The sequence below is a fragment of the Helicoverpa armigera genome, chromosome 16 (assembly GCF_030705265.1).
Source record: "Helicoverpa armigera isolate CAAS_96S chromosome 16, ASM3070526v1, whole genome shotgun sequence".
Classification (NCBI taxonomy): Eukaryota; Metazoa; Arthropoda; class Insecta; order Lepidoptera; family Noctuidae; genus Helicoverpa; species Helicoverpa armigera.
Genome location: NC_087135.1, coordinates 11,449,735 through 11,468,247, shown reverse-complemented (window position 1 = coordinate 11,468,247; position 18,513 = coordinate 11,449,735). Strand labels below are relative to the sequence as shown.

The window sequence follows — 18,513 nt, the reverse complement described above, 5'->3', positions numbered from 1 at the left end:
GATTTAAGTTCTTGTGTTTGTGTCAAAAGTAGATTTCGTTGGGTTTTGCTTAAAGGAGTTTAGTTAAAACAAGTTTTGATCATTTTGTTTTCGAAGTTGGCTTGTGCTAATGTTATAGGTATCAGGTTATACCTCGTTGGTCTACTAATAGTGTTTCTAAAGTGCAATCGCTGTGCACCGGTTTCAGTGTTAGATCCCGTGTCCAAATCGCTTTATGGACTTTAAGAAACTTTCTCAAAGCAGACCGGAGTTTGTACCTAAGTTGCTACTGATACTCCATTGCTTAGGAGAGCACGTAAGTGATGGTCCTGCGCCTGATCTCTGTCCAGTCAAGTCGGATTGCCATACAAACTACTATAAGACTGAGGGTGATTGTTATCATACGGGGTTTTTAAGATTTTTTGTAATGTTGTAAGTATCGAATGATTTATATGAGGAAACGCAATTTTCCAGAGATTTGTACTTTTTCTCAGCACATGGCTAAAGTTTTTGACAAGGACCACTTGGTGCCATTTTCCTGCAGTGATAAGGAACAGATTTTCAACTGTTTACGGTCATTATATGTTCCATAAAGATAAAGTTTGGAGGTCTTAATAATATTTTTATAAGTTTTCCTTGACTCCTTTGTGTAATAATATTTTTTTTCTGTTAACAAGATGTGCGTATGAATACAAATAGGTAATCATTTGTTTTGTTTGCTAGACTATTCGTTTGAAGACAAGTACGTACATAATATTTAGATTTTCCGGTACATTGAACTTTGGACGTGCGAAAAATAAGATGTATAATACCGGAAAATATGATAAGAAAATTATGTTTTAACCAGAAAAAAAAAGAACAGAATTAAAATCACAAATTGCTTTGCGAAGCAAAAGTCAAGTACCTAGGTTGTTTAAGGTCCAGAAATAATACGGACATGTGTGCCGAGTATGTACCTCTATATTAAATGCATTAGTCTATGCAACCTTTATTTAAGTAAGACCTTCCTATGAAATATTAAAGCTTGCCTTTATTAAAACATGCGGTGCAGTGACCTTCATCTGGACTTCGTTTAATTAGACCACAGAAGGTTCTAACTATGCATTATAGATTAACATAATATAAGTGTAAGGTCAGAATAAACAAATATTATGTAGGTACACATTTTTATTTGATTCATTTCCGTGTAGGTAAAATTATGCAACTTAAAATGATTATTAGTTAATTTATTCATTAGGGTTTTCTTTGATATTTACAATATTTTGTGTGAAAATCAAGGCTATAAATAATCCTTGAGTAGAAGTATTGGCATTTTTTATAATGATGAAAAAACAATGAATAAGGTCAATATAGTGCGCATAATTTTCTTTATGACTATACTAGATTATGCCAGCGACTTCGTCCATGTCCCGAAAGAACTACGTCCTGACCCCGAGTACCAGGGTACCACTATCTCCGGACAAAATTTCATTGCAATGGTTAAGACGTTTTAACGTGAAAGCTTAAGAAACAATAAAAAAAACTAATTTTAATTTTATAGTTTTAGTTAAGAACATGAAAATGGCAACTGTCTAACTATACAGCTCAGGAGATACAAACCTCGTGACAAACGGACAGACATGCAGCAAAGTCATACTGATAGGGTCTGGTTAGGATTAAATTACGTAGTTAATGATTATTATAATTTTGATGTTGACGTGCTGCTATGTTAATTATTGTAAAAAGTTGATAAAGACCAACTTTAAAGTTCAAAGCAATTGGTTATATCAACTCCTTACCTTTATGAAGACTAATTATTATAAATATTAACTATCGCTGGCTCCTTTTATTTTTGTTTTGTCTTGCAGCTGATTTGTAACAAGATAAATAGGTGATCGTCCAGTTACTTTTATGCAATTGTGATAGTAGAACATAAGTTGTTCTTGCTTAACTGCAACTTTAAGTAACTTAGACAAAGTTTGCAACTAGTGATGTTATGTCATTGTTAATAATGATAGTGATGTAACGAAGATAATTTGTATCGATATAGAATAGAATATAATTGGGTTATTGTGATTGAGATATAATTATGTTGGATCGCAATTTGCGTATTTGATTGATTTAATCAAAATATATGCAAGAAATTTTGTTAATTATTAGGCATTTTAAAATTTAAAAAATAAATATTTTGAAATAGTTTTCCTTTTATGTTTGTTTGTGTTCGCTAATAGTTTAGTCTGGGAGGTCAAGGTTACACTATGATTGTCACGGTCGCCACAACGTGGATGGTGTTTTGATTCGCAATGTTCGCAATAAAATTATAATATTTATGTTATTAGTAGGTTTATAGGTACCTATAAACATAAGTTCCTTTTTTAACTAAATTATATTTTTGGCTTTGTCATAGACGAGTATACATATAGGTACCTACTTATGACTTTAATGGCATACTTAAAAAAAATCGCTTACCTACCGGTTTATTTTCAAGGTGGTCTTGGACAATGTTTTGTTTACATTACTTGATAAAATAAACTAAAAACATAAAAAAAAATATAAACACCAACACCTACCTTTCAAGCACACTTCCGAAAAGCACTCGAATTTAAACTTTATCTATTTAACAATAACAATGAAAATACTATAAAATTCGATAGTCCCACTAGGAGCCACTGTCATGACCAGCTTCTGTCAACACACTGCAGATTGGAGCCAAAAGACCAGCCGGAGCGAGCCGGTGGGGCCATTAAATCAGCGATAAAACGCGAGTAAAAGTTACTAGATGATTAAAAGTGTTTTACTTTTGAAAAAACTGTTTTATGATCGGAGTGACGTGGTTCGTGCTAAGCGGTGCAATGTACGACTAGAAATACGGATAATTTCGTCGTAGTAATGTACCATGACGTTTTTTCGTATTATTGTCGACTTTTTAATTAAGTACAATTAAGCTTTAGTTTTAGAGTTTTATTTTTGTGTTTATTACTAAGGTATTTAAAACTACGAATATTTGAAAAGCTTTTACCTGTTTCTTATTTTTAACACATAACGACAACGATATGTAACGCAAGCTTCCTAAGTTCAAAGTTGAATGTATTTTTATTCGCGTTTACTAAAATAGCTTTGACATTTAGCAGCATAAATCAATGAAAATGTGTTGCAAAGAGTTTTGTCTTTCAATATTGTTCTAGAGTTTCTTTATTCACTGGGGAAAAATGTGTGAACAATATTTTACGATATACGATATCGTATGATTGTTCAAGTCAAACAAAAAAGTGTACTTACTGAATAAGTTGAGTAAAACACTAAAATACACTTTTACTTAATTCAAAGATAAATTAATACGTGCCTGTCCTGGTAATGTTTTTCCATGGACATGGACAATCTCTTCAATTACCTATTTAGATATTTACTGAAATATAAAATATACATAAATACGAAAAAAAATATTGATGACACCTCAATTTATTATTCTGATACACACCGTTGGTTTTATGGCCTCACACTCAGCATGCTTTAAGCGTAGCGGGGAAAGGACACCATACGACTCCTTGGCGCATTTGAATACGTGCCATCGTCCATGTGTGAATACCTTATGACATATCAACAATATCCTTATGGGTTTAGGGTATTTCGCATAAGGAAAATACCGAAAATAACTGACTATCTAAGTTCCTATAAAAACTTTTTAAAGTTAAAAGGAAACCAATCTTCTAATTTTTCGCTTAATGAATATGGGTTTTTGAACTTCGACCTTTAAGTAATAGGATGTATTAATTTAAAGCTATTTATAGTTTTTATTTACAGTTATAGTTTATAGTTTTTATATTTTATAATAATACTGTTTTAGTAGAGGTAAGTAAGTAAGAGTAGTAGTATAATAAGTTTAACTATGATGACTGGGTAAATCTTTCGATTCCTAGACGAATGAATTAGATAATTTATATTTTGCTACCACAGCAAAACTGCATCATATTCCCGAAAGTAGGTATACTAATAAATAATTCAGTAGTAAAATTGAACGAGATACCTTCCAATTTTTTCCTTACCTAACTATTGTTATTGTTGTTTCTATGAGAACTGCTTGAACATCGTTGCATCTTCTATCAATCACCAATATTCTCCAATAGGTACAATTCGTTCAACAATAAAAGCTCACCTGTTTGCCCAGGTAGGCACCCGGGTATGCCTACCCGGGTATTTAGTATTCAGCCGGGCATCCATGATTGATGCGGACTCCGCAGCCGTGTACAGCATACCCGGGAAATGCATTAGGTTTTACGGATTTTTGCCCAAATTGCGACTTCTTTTTCGCCAATATGGCGGTTCTTATGTGCCTTATTATAGACGCGAGTATATTTTCATGTTTGATATATGGTGTTGGTGAATTCTTTGATCAGTAAAAGGAAAACGTTTTCATATAATGAAGATACGGAAAACATTCTATAATAAAACCAACGGGATTGGTACACAAATCTTCTTTATTCCGTAACGTAACACCTTTTACACGGTTTTACAATATTAGTCCACGATAAGTATACAATGTACAATCAGACAACCTCCAGCTATCGTTCCGTGGAAAAAACCAACTGCCTGCCAGCTGTCATCACCCCACCGAGCTCTAGTCTCCGTGTCGTGTTGCCAGCACAAAAATTATATTAACCATCAATAATTTATCCTTAAATTTACTTTAATTAAATATTTATACAACTCATTTAAAATAACATAATTTTATATCCCTTACATTCGCCCATCCTGACATGGTGCATGTCCTCATGCACTAACTTGGGAGTACTGACACCATCGCGTAAAGCATAGACAGAAATAATATGAAATGAAAGAAAAAGAAAAAGGTCTTCATCGGGGAATCAATTTGTGTCAGCATTCCCATTACAATAATGTTTAACATAAAATCAAAACTGAATACATACAACATCTAAAAATAGACTAGAACAATTATAATCAGCAACGAACATTTCCAATAGATCATTCTTCAAAATAACAACAATAGTACATAAATGCTCTGTTCACAAACTCATCCATTCTTGTGAACAGAAACATCATCGTCGTGATCAAACCTATCCTTAATCGACAGTGCAGTGAACCCATCCATTCTCACTGTTCTGTCAGACACTCATATTACACAATACTCCTGTTCGCAAACCCATCCATTCTTGCGAACAGAAATATAACCAAATTTGGTCACGAACCCATCCATTCTCGTGACCAAATTATCCAAATTTCATAGAACAGTGAACCCATCCATTCTCACTGTTCTATTGGACACTAAGTAAATCATATTAACAGCGTCTCTTTGAAATGCATTAAAGACAGTAACAATATTTACATTAAATAGTATTATATTATAGTAACCAATAAATAAACGTTATAATCAACCGGTACCTTATTATAAATTTATCATATATATAGAGTATATGTAAATACATTCGTTATTTATCATTATTGTCAGAGTCGTTTACATCACTTTCATTATCGTCATCATCGTCAGAATTATCCGATTCATTTATGTTCAGAGCGGCAATATTAACCCAAGGCAACATCCTATCAGCAGCAACCGTGGTATGCCGCTTGTTCTTACTGCCCGTAAGACCGGGAACAGAAGCTAGCCTATACCTATCATTCCCTAATATTGAAACAACACGATAAGGACCTATATAAGCGGGGTGTAACTTTTTACTTTTACCGTCATTTGTAAAAGAGGTTTTTGTGATTTTTACTAGTTCACCTTCGGCATAGGCTCTGGCGGGTTTCTTGTTTTTATCGTAGGTCTGTCGTTGTTTTTCTTGTGCGTCATCTATAGCCCGTTTAGCTTCTTCCCTAATAACAGATAAATCACAAGTTTCACGAGTTTCATTGTGTACTTCGTTAAGCTTAGGATCAATTTCAGAGTCCATACATGTACCAAACATCATTTCGGACGGCGTTCTACCAGTGACCTTATGGTTTGTGTTGTTCAGTCCCCATTGAACCTTTCCAACCGAAACATCCCAATCTTTTTCATCCTGTTTCAAATTTTGTGCGGTTAAGGAGCTAAGAATAGTACGGTTATATCTTTCTACTTGCCCATTAGAGCGGGGACTGGCAACAGCGTTAAGAATGTGTTTCACTCCTTTATCAAGGCAAAATCTCTTGAATGCGTGAGATGTGAAACACGTTCCTCTATCACTGACAATACGATCTGGCACACGAAATGTATAAAATATGTCTTCCAATACTCTGACCACACTTTGGGTCTTCGTATTGCGAACTGGTCTAGTAAACACGAATTTGGTGAAGCCATCTACAATAACCAAAAGATGAGTGTTCCCCCGTTTTGATTTCACAAAGGGTCCAAGGTGGTCAATGTGTAGTGTATGAAACGGTACTTCGATTTTAGGTATCGGATATAGGTAACCTTCCTTCGAAGTATTATTCTTTTTGGCATATGCACACTCTATACAAGCATTTACATATTTCTTAACAAACCTGGACATTTTCGAAAACCAATAGGATTTTTTTAAACGATTCAAAGTTTTCTCTACTCCTAAATGTCCGATTTCGTCGTGATTGCTACGACATAATTGCCACCTTGCACCTTTTGGTACGACCCAACGAACATTCTCCTTATCTCCGTTCAAATATCGATATAACTTATTGTTTTTAATAATGTAATTGTCCGTTATGTATTTTAATCCCTTTCATCTAAACCTGACTCTAACACGCTACGGATCCTACACAACTCCGCGTCACCTAACTGTAATGTGTGCAACCAGTCTTCACTACTAATGTTCATGACAGAGGGATAATGTTCTGAAACTTGTGCAGTTTCTTCGTCTGATATGGGGTTGCGTGAGAGCGCATCAACATGGGCCATTTTTACACCTGGGCGATATTCGATGGTGCATTGGAATTCTTGCATTAGCAGCCACCATCTCGCAACTCTTGGGAGGACATCTCGCTTAGAGAATGTAGACCGGAGGGCACTACAGTCGGTCACGATTTTAAAATCTAGTCCTAACAAATACACCCGAAACTTCTTCAGAGAACAGATCACGGCTAAAGTTTCAAGTTCGTAAGCGTGAAAGTTTCTCTCCTCGGGAGAAGTCTTACGGCTGTAATATGCTACCGGTCTAAATGAGTCGTCATCAGCCGATTTCTGTAGCAAAACGCCACCAACACCCAATTTGCTAGCGTCGGTATGCAGTTCGGTCTGATAATTAGGATTGAAAATTGCCAGTATAGGTCTAGTCACTAGCTTATCCTTGAGAGCTTTGAAAGCTGTCTCCTGTTCATGTGACCAGGTCCATACAGCTTCCTTGGTAAGGAGTTTTGTCAGAGGATGCGCCAAGGTAGCGAAATTATGGATAAATTTCCGAAAGTACCCCACGAGACCGAGGAACTGTCGAACAGTATGTTGATCAGTCGGACATGGAAAGTTCATGACGCACTGAATTTTCTTATCCCCTGGTCTTATACCGGCGACACTGATCTCATACCCCAAGTAATCAATCTTGTTCATTAGGAACTCGCATTTGGCCAAATTAAGCGTGAGGTTAGCACTTTCCAGTAATCGAAAAACCTTCTCTAGCCTAACCAGGCATTCGTCAACATTTCGCCCGTATATCAATACGTCATCAATATAGGATGTAGCACCATCGTAACGCGCGGAACCTAGAACCTTATGCATCATCCTTTGAAACACGGCCGGCGCATATTAACCCGAATGGCATACGATTAAACTCGTACTGGCCATCCGGAGTGACAAATGACGTTAAAGGCCGTGACTTCTCGGATAAAGGTACTTGGTAGTAGCCTGATGTTAAATCAAGCGTGACGAAGTATGCCTGCCCTGATAAACGCGAAATTTCATCTTCTATGTTAGGCATCGGATAACGTTCCTTAACTGTGACAGAATTTAACATTCTGTAGTCAACGCACATCCGTAATTTACCATCCTTTTTTCGAACTAAAATAATGGGGCTAGCATATTTTGACACACTTTCTCTCACAATGCCTGCTTCCAACATGTCGTCTATCATCGTACGAACATTTTCACGTTCCTTATGTGAAAGTCTGTACGGCCGATAGACAATCGGTTTTGTGTTGTTTAGCTCAATAGACATTTCCGTGGCACTAGTGCATCCTAACTGCTTTAAAGTCGACGCAAAACAATGTCGATATTTATGTAATAATGCCAAAAGTATTTCGCGGTGAGGTTCCTCAATCGTAGCGCCTATACGTATCTGAGTCTCATCAATCGAGGTTTCTGGTAGCTCGCTAACAGACATGACTATGCTACTTACTACCTTAATCTCCGTACCGCGACATATATTCATCCCCCCTCTGATTAGAGTGGATGATGATATGGGAGATACCAAGATATAGACCGCTCCGTTGTTTACTGGATAAACGCCTCCTAAGACGGCTAATTGCTGACAAGGCTTTCCAATAACCCTGCTGGTTACCAATATTTCGCCTTTTACCTGGGGTTCAACAAATGACTTCACACTAGCTAATCCGCAAACACTTATGTCAGAGGCTGCAAGTAACTTAATTGTTGCATTGGAGTATATTTTCGCTTGAGAAAAGGGCATTTCGTTACCGAAATCAAGAAAAGTAAGCTTATCGGCGGTCTTATAAACTGTGACATGCGATTGCTCGGTAAACGACTGACCTATTAATAACGGGTATTCCAAAAATTCATCTTGAACAATATGACAAACTACATCAGCAACAACACCATCAACAACCATATTTATAGTTGCGGTACCAAGAGTATGTACTATTTCGTTACCGAACCCCTTCAAAGCAGTTGTTTCATCGCTACTCATCAATCCTAACCGTGACGCATCAGACTGCCTAATTAAGGTTACCTCGCTACCAAAGTCGATAAAACATTTTGTAGGAATACTATTCACGGTTACATCTTTGAAAAACTTTGAGTTAGGGCTTATGTTTGAAATACACAGTGTCTTTTGGAGGGTGTCAGTTTTGCTATCTTTTGAATTGCTAAAACAATTTTCAGTCTTGTGACCAACTCTGTTGCAAGCGGTACACTTCAAAAGAGGCTTTGGGCATTTCAAAAACGGATGCCCCCTCTCTTTACAATTGTAGCAATAAATAGCGCTATTTGGAAATGGTATTTTAGCTTTAGTAGAACTACTGTTAGTACTTGTGCTGTCACCTCCATATTTTGTTTTGTAAAACGTTCTGTCGTATGAGTGCGATTGTGAAGAATCCTTATTGCTCATTAAAAATTGTAGCAATTGCTCCGGGTGAGCACAGCGTAATGTTATAGCACTAGATTTCATAGTCCTGTCAGTCAGTCCATGAATAATACAATCAACAGCATGTTTACCATCGATGTTGCATTGGTTTAATAAAGCCAGTTTTTCGTAGAAGTATACTTCAATCGGTTCGTTAATCCTACTTTTCCTTTTCAGCATGTCCTCCAGAATTTGGCCATAATTCTGTTCACAGGGGAATGCCTTCGTTAATTTAATTTGCCACTCGGACCAACTGTACAAAATTGACGGCAAACTCTCATACCAGGTTTTGGCCAAACCCTGGAGCTTCTGCATTGCGAAATGGATTGTGGTTTTATCGTCCCAGCCGTAAACCGTAGCACATTCGTTCACTTTGTTTAGCCATATATCTACGCGTTGGCATTTTACTGATGGATCAAAGTCAGGCAAAATATTTTTATGATTGTTAGAAGTATAAGTAACGGATGTACTCGATGGCTGGGGCGGTAGATATTTTAAGTTACTTAGAATACCTATAAGGTCCTTTGTTGTAAACGAAGGACTAACTGATCTGCCTAACCGAGGAGAATGTCGCTCGTTGTGGGATCTGCGAGGCTCGGGGCCTTCGTTATTTTTACTTGGAGTACGCAGTCGTTTACGAGAATTTTTATCAAACTGATTTGTGGTATGTTCCAGTTCCGTGAGGCACACATGTGGTTGAATACATTCTCGTTGATTACTCACAGTTTTCCGCAGCCGTGTACGCTCCCTGTCCAAATCATCTTGCAATTCTCGAAGTCTTCTGCGTTCCTGTTCCATTTCTCGTTCCAGAGCACGTAGTTTGTCGCTGTCGCGTGAACTCCGGCTCTCGTTCAGGCGGCTTCGGCGGTGCTCCGGTGGGCTGTCTCGACGAATGCGGCTGCGACTTCGTCTAATTTCTTCATAATCTCGCCCTCGCGAACCAGTGCCACCTGGAGGAGTCTCCAGGCGCCGAGAATTCGATCTCTCCATCGTTCTGGAACTCGAAACAAGACGAATATGTAATTGTTCAAATTACTCTCGCATAAACTTCATAATTTGCTACTGTACATATATACACAATATTTTTCATAACCTAGAAACTAACCTTCCACGCGGGCGGCAAATAAAACTTTTTTTTTTTTTTTTTTTGAAAAATATCGCTACCTCATGAAAATATTAATGTTAATAGGTGTCTTTCACAAGCGTTTAGGGCATCTCTCTTGACGATGCATCTGATTTCTTAGGATTCAAATTTTAATTTTTCGAAAGATAAGAAAATAAATATTTTTGTAGGTAGGTACTTACCACTTCTGAAGTATAATAAAACCAACGGGATTGGTACACAAATCTTCTTTATTCCGTAACGTAACACCTTTTACACGGTTTTACAATATTAGTCCACGATAAGTATACAATGTACAATCAGACAACCTCCAGCTATCGTTCCGTGGAAAAAACCAACTGCCTGCCAGCTGTCATCACCCCACCGAGCTCTAGTCTCCGTGTCGTGTTGCCAGCACAAAAATTATATTAACCATCAATAATTTATCCTTAAATTTACTTTAATTAAATATTTATACAACTCATTTAAAATAACATAATTTTATATCCCTTACAATTCCAAGTATTATCCATATACCTAATACATATGTTTTTATTGCTGTTCTCTGAAATAATTTTGTCTGCTCTGCTTATTTTAGGCATAATTTTGTTCTGGATATTTACCCCATACAAAGATAGAAAGCCAAAGTATGTCTTCGTCTGGTGCATAACATTATGTTACTAAAAGTTTCATCAAAATTAGTTCTGTCATTATTTTGAGATTTAATAACTAACAACCACACATATACACCAAACATCACGTTTACAATAGTGTCATGTGATAGAAAATAGAGGAAAGACTTATCCAAGTATGTACCTAAACCGCCTCTCCCATAATGCTGATGAAACGGGCTCAATAACAAGACATGACACAGTAATAGTATGTAAAATCAGTAGGACAGACATTAAAACACAAATTGGTATCGATTAACGTCCTACATACATACTGGTATTGATAATAAATATGATTGTGATTGTAGTCGACCTTTGTCTAAGCGACCACGTTCGGTTTCGAGGGTGATGGCACGGCGTATGTAGATGTGACGAGAACGGAGAAAGTATGGATTGATGAGATAACAGGTGACCTTGCAGAAGTCAAGGTTCCGAAAAGGTCTTTAGTGGCTGATTTCAGGGCTGCAAAGTTACTTGATTGGGATGTAGAAGTCTCTACAGCCAACTTTACTCTGTAGTGGGAACAAGCAAGGCAGATCAAGAAAAGATTAATAAGACACAGGTTTATAAGATTGCGTGATTGTTACAGGATTATACAATCTAGTTCACTAATAATATGATCGGCACGAGCAGGTATAAACTGTGAGTGAAAATCTGGATTTAAGATTAGTGGTATAAATCCTTTTTTCTCAATGGCAAAATATGAATATACATAATCCACATTCCGCTTCATGTTTCAGTCATTTATTCCGTACGTAAAACAGAATCACAGTCCAATCATCGTGGAATTGAAAATATACGTTCGCGAAAAATTTAAGCAGATTACAGCTGTGTCCGAAAATTTTTACATAATGATGTCGGACGGACGAAAAATGGGATGAGCCCGCATTTTATTAGACATCCACACTGGGATCACATTGAGAGGGATGCTTGCTTGTGTGGGTGTGTGTGAGTATGTGTGTGGCGTGAATGACTATGGCATGTGATGGGTTGTTAACCAGAGGATTGTTGGCGTTCTGAATTGCAGTCTTAGTGGGGATTCTGGAGGCATAATAGATATTTTATTTGTTCGATCTGACAATTTAAGTAAATTAATTAAATTTGTTTCGTGGATCCTAGATCTTCAGTCAATTAACAATGTGTTTTAGTTGTATCGTTAGTGGATTGACTTCTTTTCTTTGTTTATAAGTACCTACAAATCATTGGTAACTACCCCAATTCGCTTCTATATGTGCCTGGAACTGACTTCAAGTCACACCATATTTTACAACTCCTCATTTCATTTACGACAAGCAACGAGAAAAAAATTAACCAACTCACAGTAAAAGAAGCAAAATTCAGGAGGTCCTCAAACTCGTCATTGCGAATAGACCACAGAGTGTATATGTAAATTATTCCGCATATGTAAATGGCTGGCCTCCCCCTGGGCTCTGAGCGACCTTATTCTTTTGTCTCAGACCTCAGGCCGTTCCATTTGACTTTCTTTGCCAATTTGGATAAGGTCGGCTAAAGTTTTAGCAAGGCCCTAAGTCTCAGATTAGGTTTATTAAACTTCAGGTCTTTTTTCATGAAGTTTGTTCGTATTTTGATTTCATATGCTCGGCTTATGTGCTGGCTTTATTCGTTCTTAAGTTTGACCGTTAATTTTGAACTTGACATAGTTTTGCTTGTGTTTGATTTTTAATTAATTACGCCATTTATAAAACGGCCTTGATAGTTTAAAATAATTTTCCTCCTAATTACCTCCTAATGATTGATCCTGCAGTTATTTCCGATACTATCTTCTTCCCCAATAATAATACGAATAAGTTCAGAATTTGAAAGGAAAATAAAAGATGATAAACTGTACTAAAAACTGGAGAACAACTCGTTCAGAGATATCATCTGAACAACATAGAACATCAAACATTCATACTGTGGACTGCAATCATCATAAATAAATAAAAAGCGCACTAAAGTTTATTGTGGCTAGTACTGAAACCACTAAAATGTTTATTGCATTCCGCATCCCCGCATATGTTTGCACGCAAAATTACTACTAACTGATTCAGTCCTGGATTAATTCGGGTGAAACGGGCGATTATGACATCGTTTCCTTTGAATATGATCATTATATCCCTCCTCTTTCTTCCAAGTTTAAGCTTATTAATTTGAATAATAAGTTAATTAGTTTGATGAGGATATTATGTCAATGTGCATAATTTTTAATTTTATTGCAAGGAACAAAGTTACCTCTCTTGCAGAGGTGGAGATCGTCGTGGTGGCCTAGTGTGTAAAAGACCAACCTCAAGTATGAGGGCACGGGTTCGATCCCAGGTTCAGGCAAGTACCAATGCAACTTTTCTAAGTTTGTATGTACTTTCTAAGTATATCTTAGACACCATTGACTGTGTTTCGGATAGCACGTTAAACTGTAGGTCCCGGCTGTCATTGAACATCCTTGGCAGTCGTTACGGGTAGTCAGAAGCCAGAAAGTCTGACACCAGTCTAACCAAGGGGTATCGGGTTGCCCAGGTTACTGGGTTGAGGAGGTCAGATAGGCAGTCGCTTCTTGTAAAGCACTGGTACTCAGCTGAATCCGGTTAGACTGGAAGCCGACCCCAACATGATTGGGAAAAGGCTCGGAGGATGAACAAAGTTACCTCTCTGTCAAATATAAAATGACTGATATTCTGAAGGGCGAACGTAGGCAGGCTATCTCTCGTAGGGATCATCTGTGGAACTACTAGATCGATTAATTTATAATACTCTCAGCAAAAAATGTGTGGGATGCCTGAAGTTAGGCAGAATGAAGTAATATTTTCTGTCCAGACATTTTTTTATAAGACAGCCTGCAAAAGCTAAAAGAAATGACAGTCTTTTTTATCTTCGCGTCTCAAGCACAAGTTTCTGTCTTCAAATATATTGAACAACATAAAACAAACTGTGCAAAGTTTTGTTAAAAACGCCACTTCTAATGTGAGACATAAAATCTCCCCTGAAGTATTGTAAGAGTTATTTCTAAGATGTAAACCCGAGTGTTCGGGGCTTGTACACTTGTAATATTACTCCGAACAAACTTTACAGGTGAAATGTACTGCGGCGGCAAGTTTTACTAACATTCCTTGTTGTATTCTTGCATGTTTTATGATTCTTTTCTGTAAGTATTTGTTGAAAACTTTCCGTGAAAGAGCGTTCTTTTAAACCAGTCTAGTTAATGCTATGTGTAAAAGTGACTAACGAAACTATTTGCTGACCTACATCTATGAACATTACAATATCTATGTAAGTAAGTATAATCTACATCCAACATTTTGGCCTCATCAAACAGTCTCACAATGGCGCAAGGGCCTTCGCACACAACCCTGGGTCCTCGATCTGGTGTACACAGACCCTTTGTCAGACTTTGCAAATCCCGGGAAGGCCCAACCGGGGCCATAAAGCGATCTTTTGTCTGACGTCATAATGGACTTGATTCCCGATAACCAATAGGGATTTGTATCTTAATGCCAGTCCTGATAGCTCCCTTGTTATGTTATTGAACGAAGCCAGTTCACTGAAGGGGTTAGTTAGATCAAGTTTTGAAACAGTTCAGTAAAATATAATGTGTCAAAAAGCAAATAAAAACAAATAGTATTTCATCTTAACTTCCTCCCACTTATTTCATAGTAAAGTACGTAGATATAAACACAAAATATACGAAGCACCACGTAAAAGTATCTCCTCAAACAAATAATAGGAAATATAAAATAATGAGTAACAATTTAGGCGACGCTCCTCGAATTACACACAATACGCGTCGGTCGGCTCATTACCAACCTGTTACTAACATTTTCAGGTACTTTCAGGTATTTTCAGCATCATTACCGTCTACACCGTAATTATTATACTCAGCATCAGGTGATTACATCAAAATGACATGAAAATTTAGTAAAATATTTTTGGTAACGGGATAAAACGGTAACGCTTAGCGGTTTGTGAACTAAAACGTTAATGTGTTTGCTCGTTTGTGGGATTTTATGTACATGTGTGTATGTATGTGTGTGTGTGTGTTCCTGATGATTATAGTGGGATACCTGTTGGTGTTGCCTGATATGAAAATATAGGAAGGTTTTATATGGCTATATCCATAAGCTTAATGATGGTGGTTTAATCCCCCAAAGGTAAAATTTATTTTAATGTAATTTCAGTTTAGTGCAAGTTTTCAGGCGTTTTGTGGGTTTAGAGTATAATTTTCAAGTAAGATTATAATTAGATATCCACTTGTTGAGGAAATTAGTTTTATATGGTACCCCTTCTAGGGAAATACTTATAGTAATAAAAAGGTACAAAAGTATTAACTAAGAGACAGTTTCTTTCAAGCACAGTAAATAATATCATGTAAATAAATTCTTGTTGAGTTATACCTACTTGGTAGAAGCTTGATATGCCTTTTATGAAGCTTATTTTCTTGACAGCTGCTATACTATGACTTGTCTCGTCTTCTCTTATTAAATACGCATATATTACTCGTCACAAAAACGTGATAAAAAGCTTCTCAGTTGTCACGTAGAAAATAATATTGCTATTAAATTAGTGTCAGGCGCGTGAGGTATGTACATATTTAGGCTAACGCGTTTGTTTAAAGCTTATATATTATCGGAAAAGTAATTTAAAGTAGAATATGGTAAATTAATAATTTTACTGTGTCGTTATTTAAACTAAAATGATATAGGTAGGCGTTTCATGTCATTATTCTTTATAATATGACGCCAAGTTAAATAGGTGCTTACTATAATTTTTCTTGCTAACTTCGCAATTTGCTTCCAAGTGCAATTGCTATTCATAAGTTTCTGCATTCGATTATAGGTTTTCGTGAACGTAGTTTATATATGTGGAATTGCTTAACTGCACTGAAGCATAAGTGTCGTTTCTGTGACATGTTTATTTATTGTTTGGTAATGAAAGGATGATAAATAACGCCCGTTTAGAATTACCAACTGTCAGATCAGTATTAGTTGTAAATCATACCTTGATAGTTTTTTGATTGAGTGCATTTTCGTGTGTGTTTGATAGATGCATGAGCGATGTTATGTATGTGACTGCAGTGGATGATTGACTAGCAAGCAAGGCAAGGCTTAAATAGATAAAACTAATGATTAATTAATTACATTAATACTTAACCAAATTATAAACATATGTCATATAATATTCAGTGAAGCTACTCTTTATCTTAGGTGCCTAGATATAATCAGTAATTACTGAACTCAGACTTATGATATAATCCCCAATTAGTCGTCATCCAAAATTCCTTTGTAGTCTTAAGCAGATAATCATTATTTTCGTCTGATCCTTCAAAGATTAAAAGTTATGTGTTTTGTTCTCCATAGGAAAATGCCGGGAAAAGTATTAAACATTAAAAGCTGTGTTTTTTTTCGGAAATAAGTAATGTCTTGTTTGGGATCAGCCGTGACGATAATTTTCAATGGCTTTTTTACTTAGAAGGTTTTAACAACCGGAGGCGCCATTGCCGTTTGTACACCTCTTACCTGCCTATGTGATTGAAAACGCATTGTGTGGTGGTATATTCTGTGTCAGTCTTAACTAGGGGTATTGGGTTGCCCGGGTAACTGGGTTGAGGAGGTCACATACAACGCCAGGTCTTGTAGAACGCTGGTAGTCAAGTGCATCCAGTTCGACTGGAAGCCTAGGCTAGGCAGATGATGGTATATTATGCGCTAGCTTAACAATTATAGCAAGAATGTTAGCAAACCTTTTGGCGGTTCCGGGTGGTTCCATGCTTAAGCGTTTTCACAAAGACTTCCTTTATGAAACTCCATACACAGAGTTTATTACAAAACGGGAAATCTTTTGTTTTTGGGCGCCGATAACGTTGTATAGCGTCGTTATTTTTTATTCTTCGTTATCGTTACGTTTTTACCGTTTATAGTCGTTATGTGGAAGTTATTAGACAATATTGTGGTTCCAGTTATCTTTCGTAACCGTTTGAATTTGGTTAGATAAAGGGGATATTGAGTTTGCAGTCCGGCTTAATAGGTAGCAATTTTAACAGGGCATTCGAAAAATCTCTCGGCTTTTAGAAGTTTTTTGCTGAAACGATGAATATAGGTAGCATAAATAGTTATGGGTTAAAGCTATATCTGGTGATGATGAGAAAATTAATACCAGACTTCATAAAAAATAAGTGGATTTATTTAAATTCTAGCGTATTTATTTGTTCATATCTTTTTGAGAAGCTTTGCTTGTCAGAAGTACTGCTGACTTACTTAAGCATAGAATAGTCAAAAAATTTAATAGTCAAATGAATTACTTCTGAAATGCAGAGTCATTTGTCATGCATGGCATAAGCCAGACTTTAGGCTTACTTTGCATTGGTATAACACTAACACAGTGCACTAGTTGTCTTGTTAACGAGTGATATGTGAGCTCACGTCACGAGCACCCGGGGACAACTTAGTTCAGCAGCTGCACTCCACTGTTTAGCTTTAATGACACTAATGGTTACTGGTAATGGTAAACTAATGGTTTGACTTAGTGAGCAGTTAGAGACATTGGAGATTTTATCAAATCATGTATGTTTTTGTTCAGGATATATTAGCTGTGTAAAATAATCAATCAGTTGTTTATAAGTAGGTACATATGTAGGTACACCTTCTCCTTTAAATTAGAGACCCATTCATTTTACACAGACACGGATTATTTTCGACACTCACCTCACATTGAATCAGACCCTACATTGAATATTCTATAAATAATTTACCCTTTCACAAAAAAACGGTCCCTTTCAGATAAACATGTGTGAGTAATTTATCCCAATTTTGTCGAAATAAAAATTCCGTACATACGTAGTTCTTTGAGCATCGAGTCTGACTTGTCGGCTGTCAGAACAAATGAAGACTGACGGTAGATGAAGTGCTTCCGACTCCGCAGGGAAATGTACTACACACCTAACTTTTATTTTATAGATCCTGTCTGTTCTGTATGCTCATGAAATCGTGTGAAACTTGCAAATTGAACAGAGCAAGGGTATATTTAGTTTCCTATTAATTTACTACTTGTTTTTTGTGAAGTCTAAAGTACGAATATAGGTTCCATTAAAAAGGTTAAAAATAATTCATCATCTTATGGGACTCGGGTGATTGGGTGCGAGCTAACAGAGGTTGCAATTATTTTGGTAAAAACCTCTCATTTCGAGGTTAACGTGTATGTAATGTTATCAAAGAGTAAAGAAATTCTTTCCGGCAGTTGAATCAGTTAAGTATTTCTGAAGTTAGTGAAATCTCTTTCCTTAGACCCGAACCTTTTTTAACTGTAATCCTTAGAACAATGTTTCAGGTAGTTTAAGAGGAATAAATCAACAGATAACTTGAGATAGGGTTAGTGAAGTCTGGAAGTTGTGCTGATAGCTGCGAGATGAGGTGAGAACGGAGCCTGCAGTCAGTTATTTATGTGGTAACTTTGTTATACCTGAGTGTTTCGAGATAACCTGCGGATCAGTTCTTCCTTGTTTTATATGTTATGTACTTGAGTTGTTCCACATAGT

General features: G+C 36.6%; 1 protein-coding gene across 1 annotated transcript; it reads right to left on the bottom strand.

The window, feature by feature from the left end:
- Positions 1-7,631: 7,631 nt before the first annotated feature.
- Positions 7,632-10,826, bottom strand: LOC135117976 (uncharacterized). The gene is made up of 2 exons (XM_064038667.1): positions 10,524-10,826; positions 7,632-10,212 (listed from the first exon to the last, which is right to left on the bottom strand). The coding sequence occupies exon 2, from the start codon at positions 10,206-10,208 to the stop codon at positions 7,632-7,634; it is 2,577 nt and encodes an 858-aa protein (XP_063894737.1). The 5' UTR covers positions 10,209-10,212; positions 10,524-10,826.
- Positions 10,827-18,513: the final 7,687 nt, after the last annotated feature.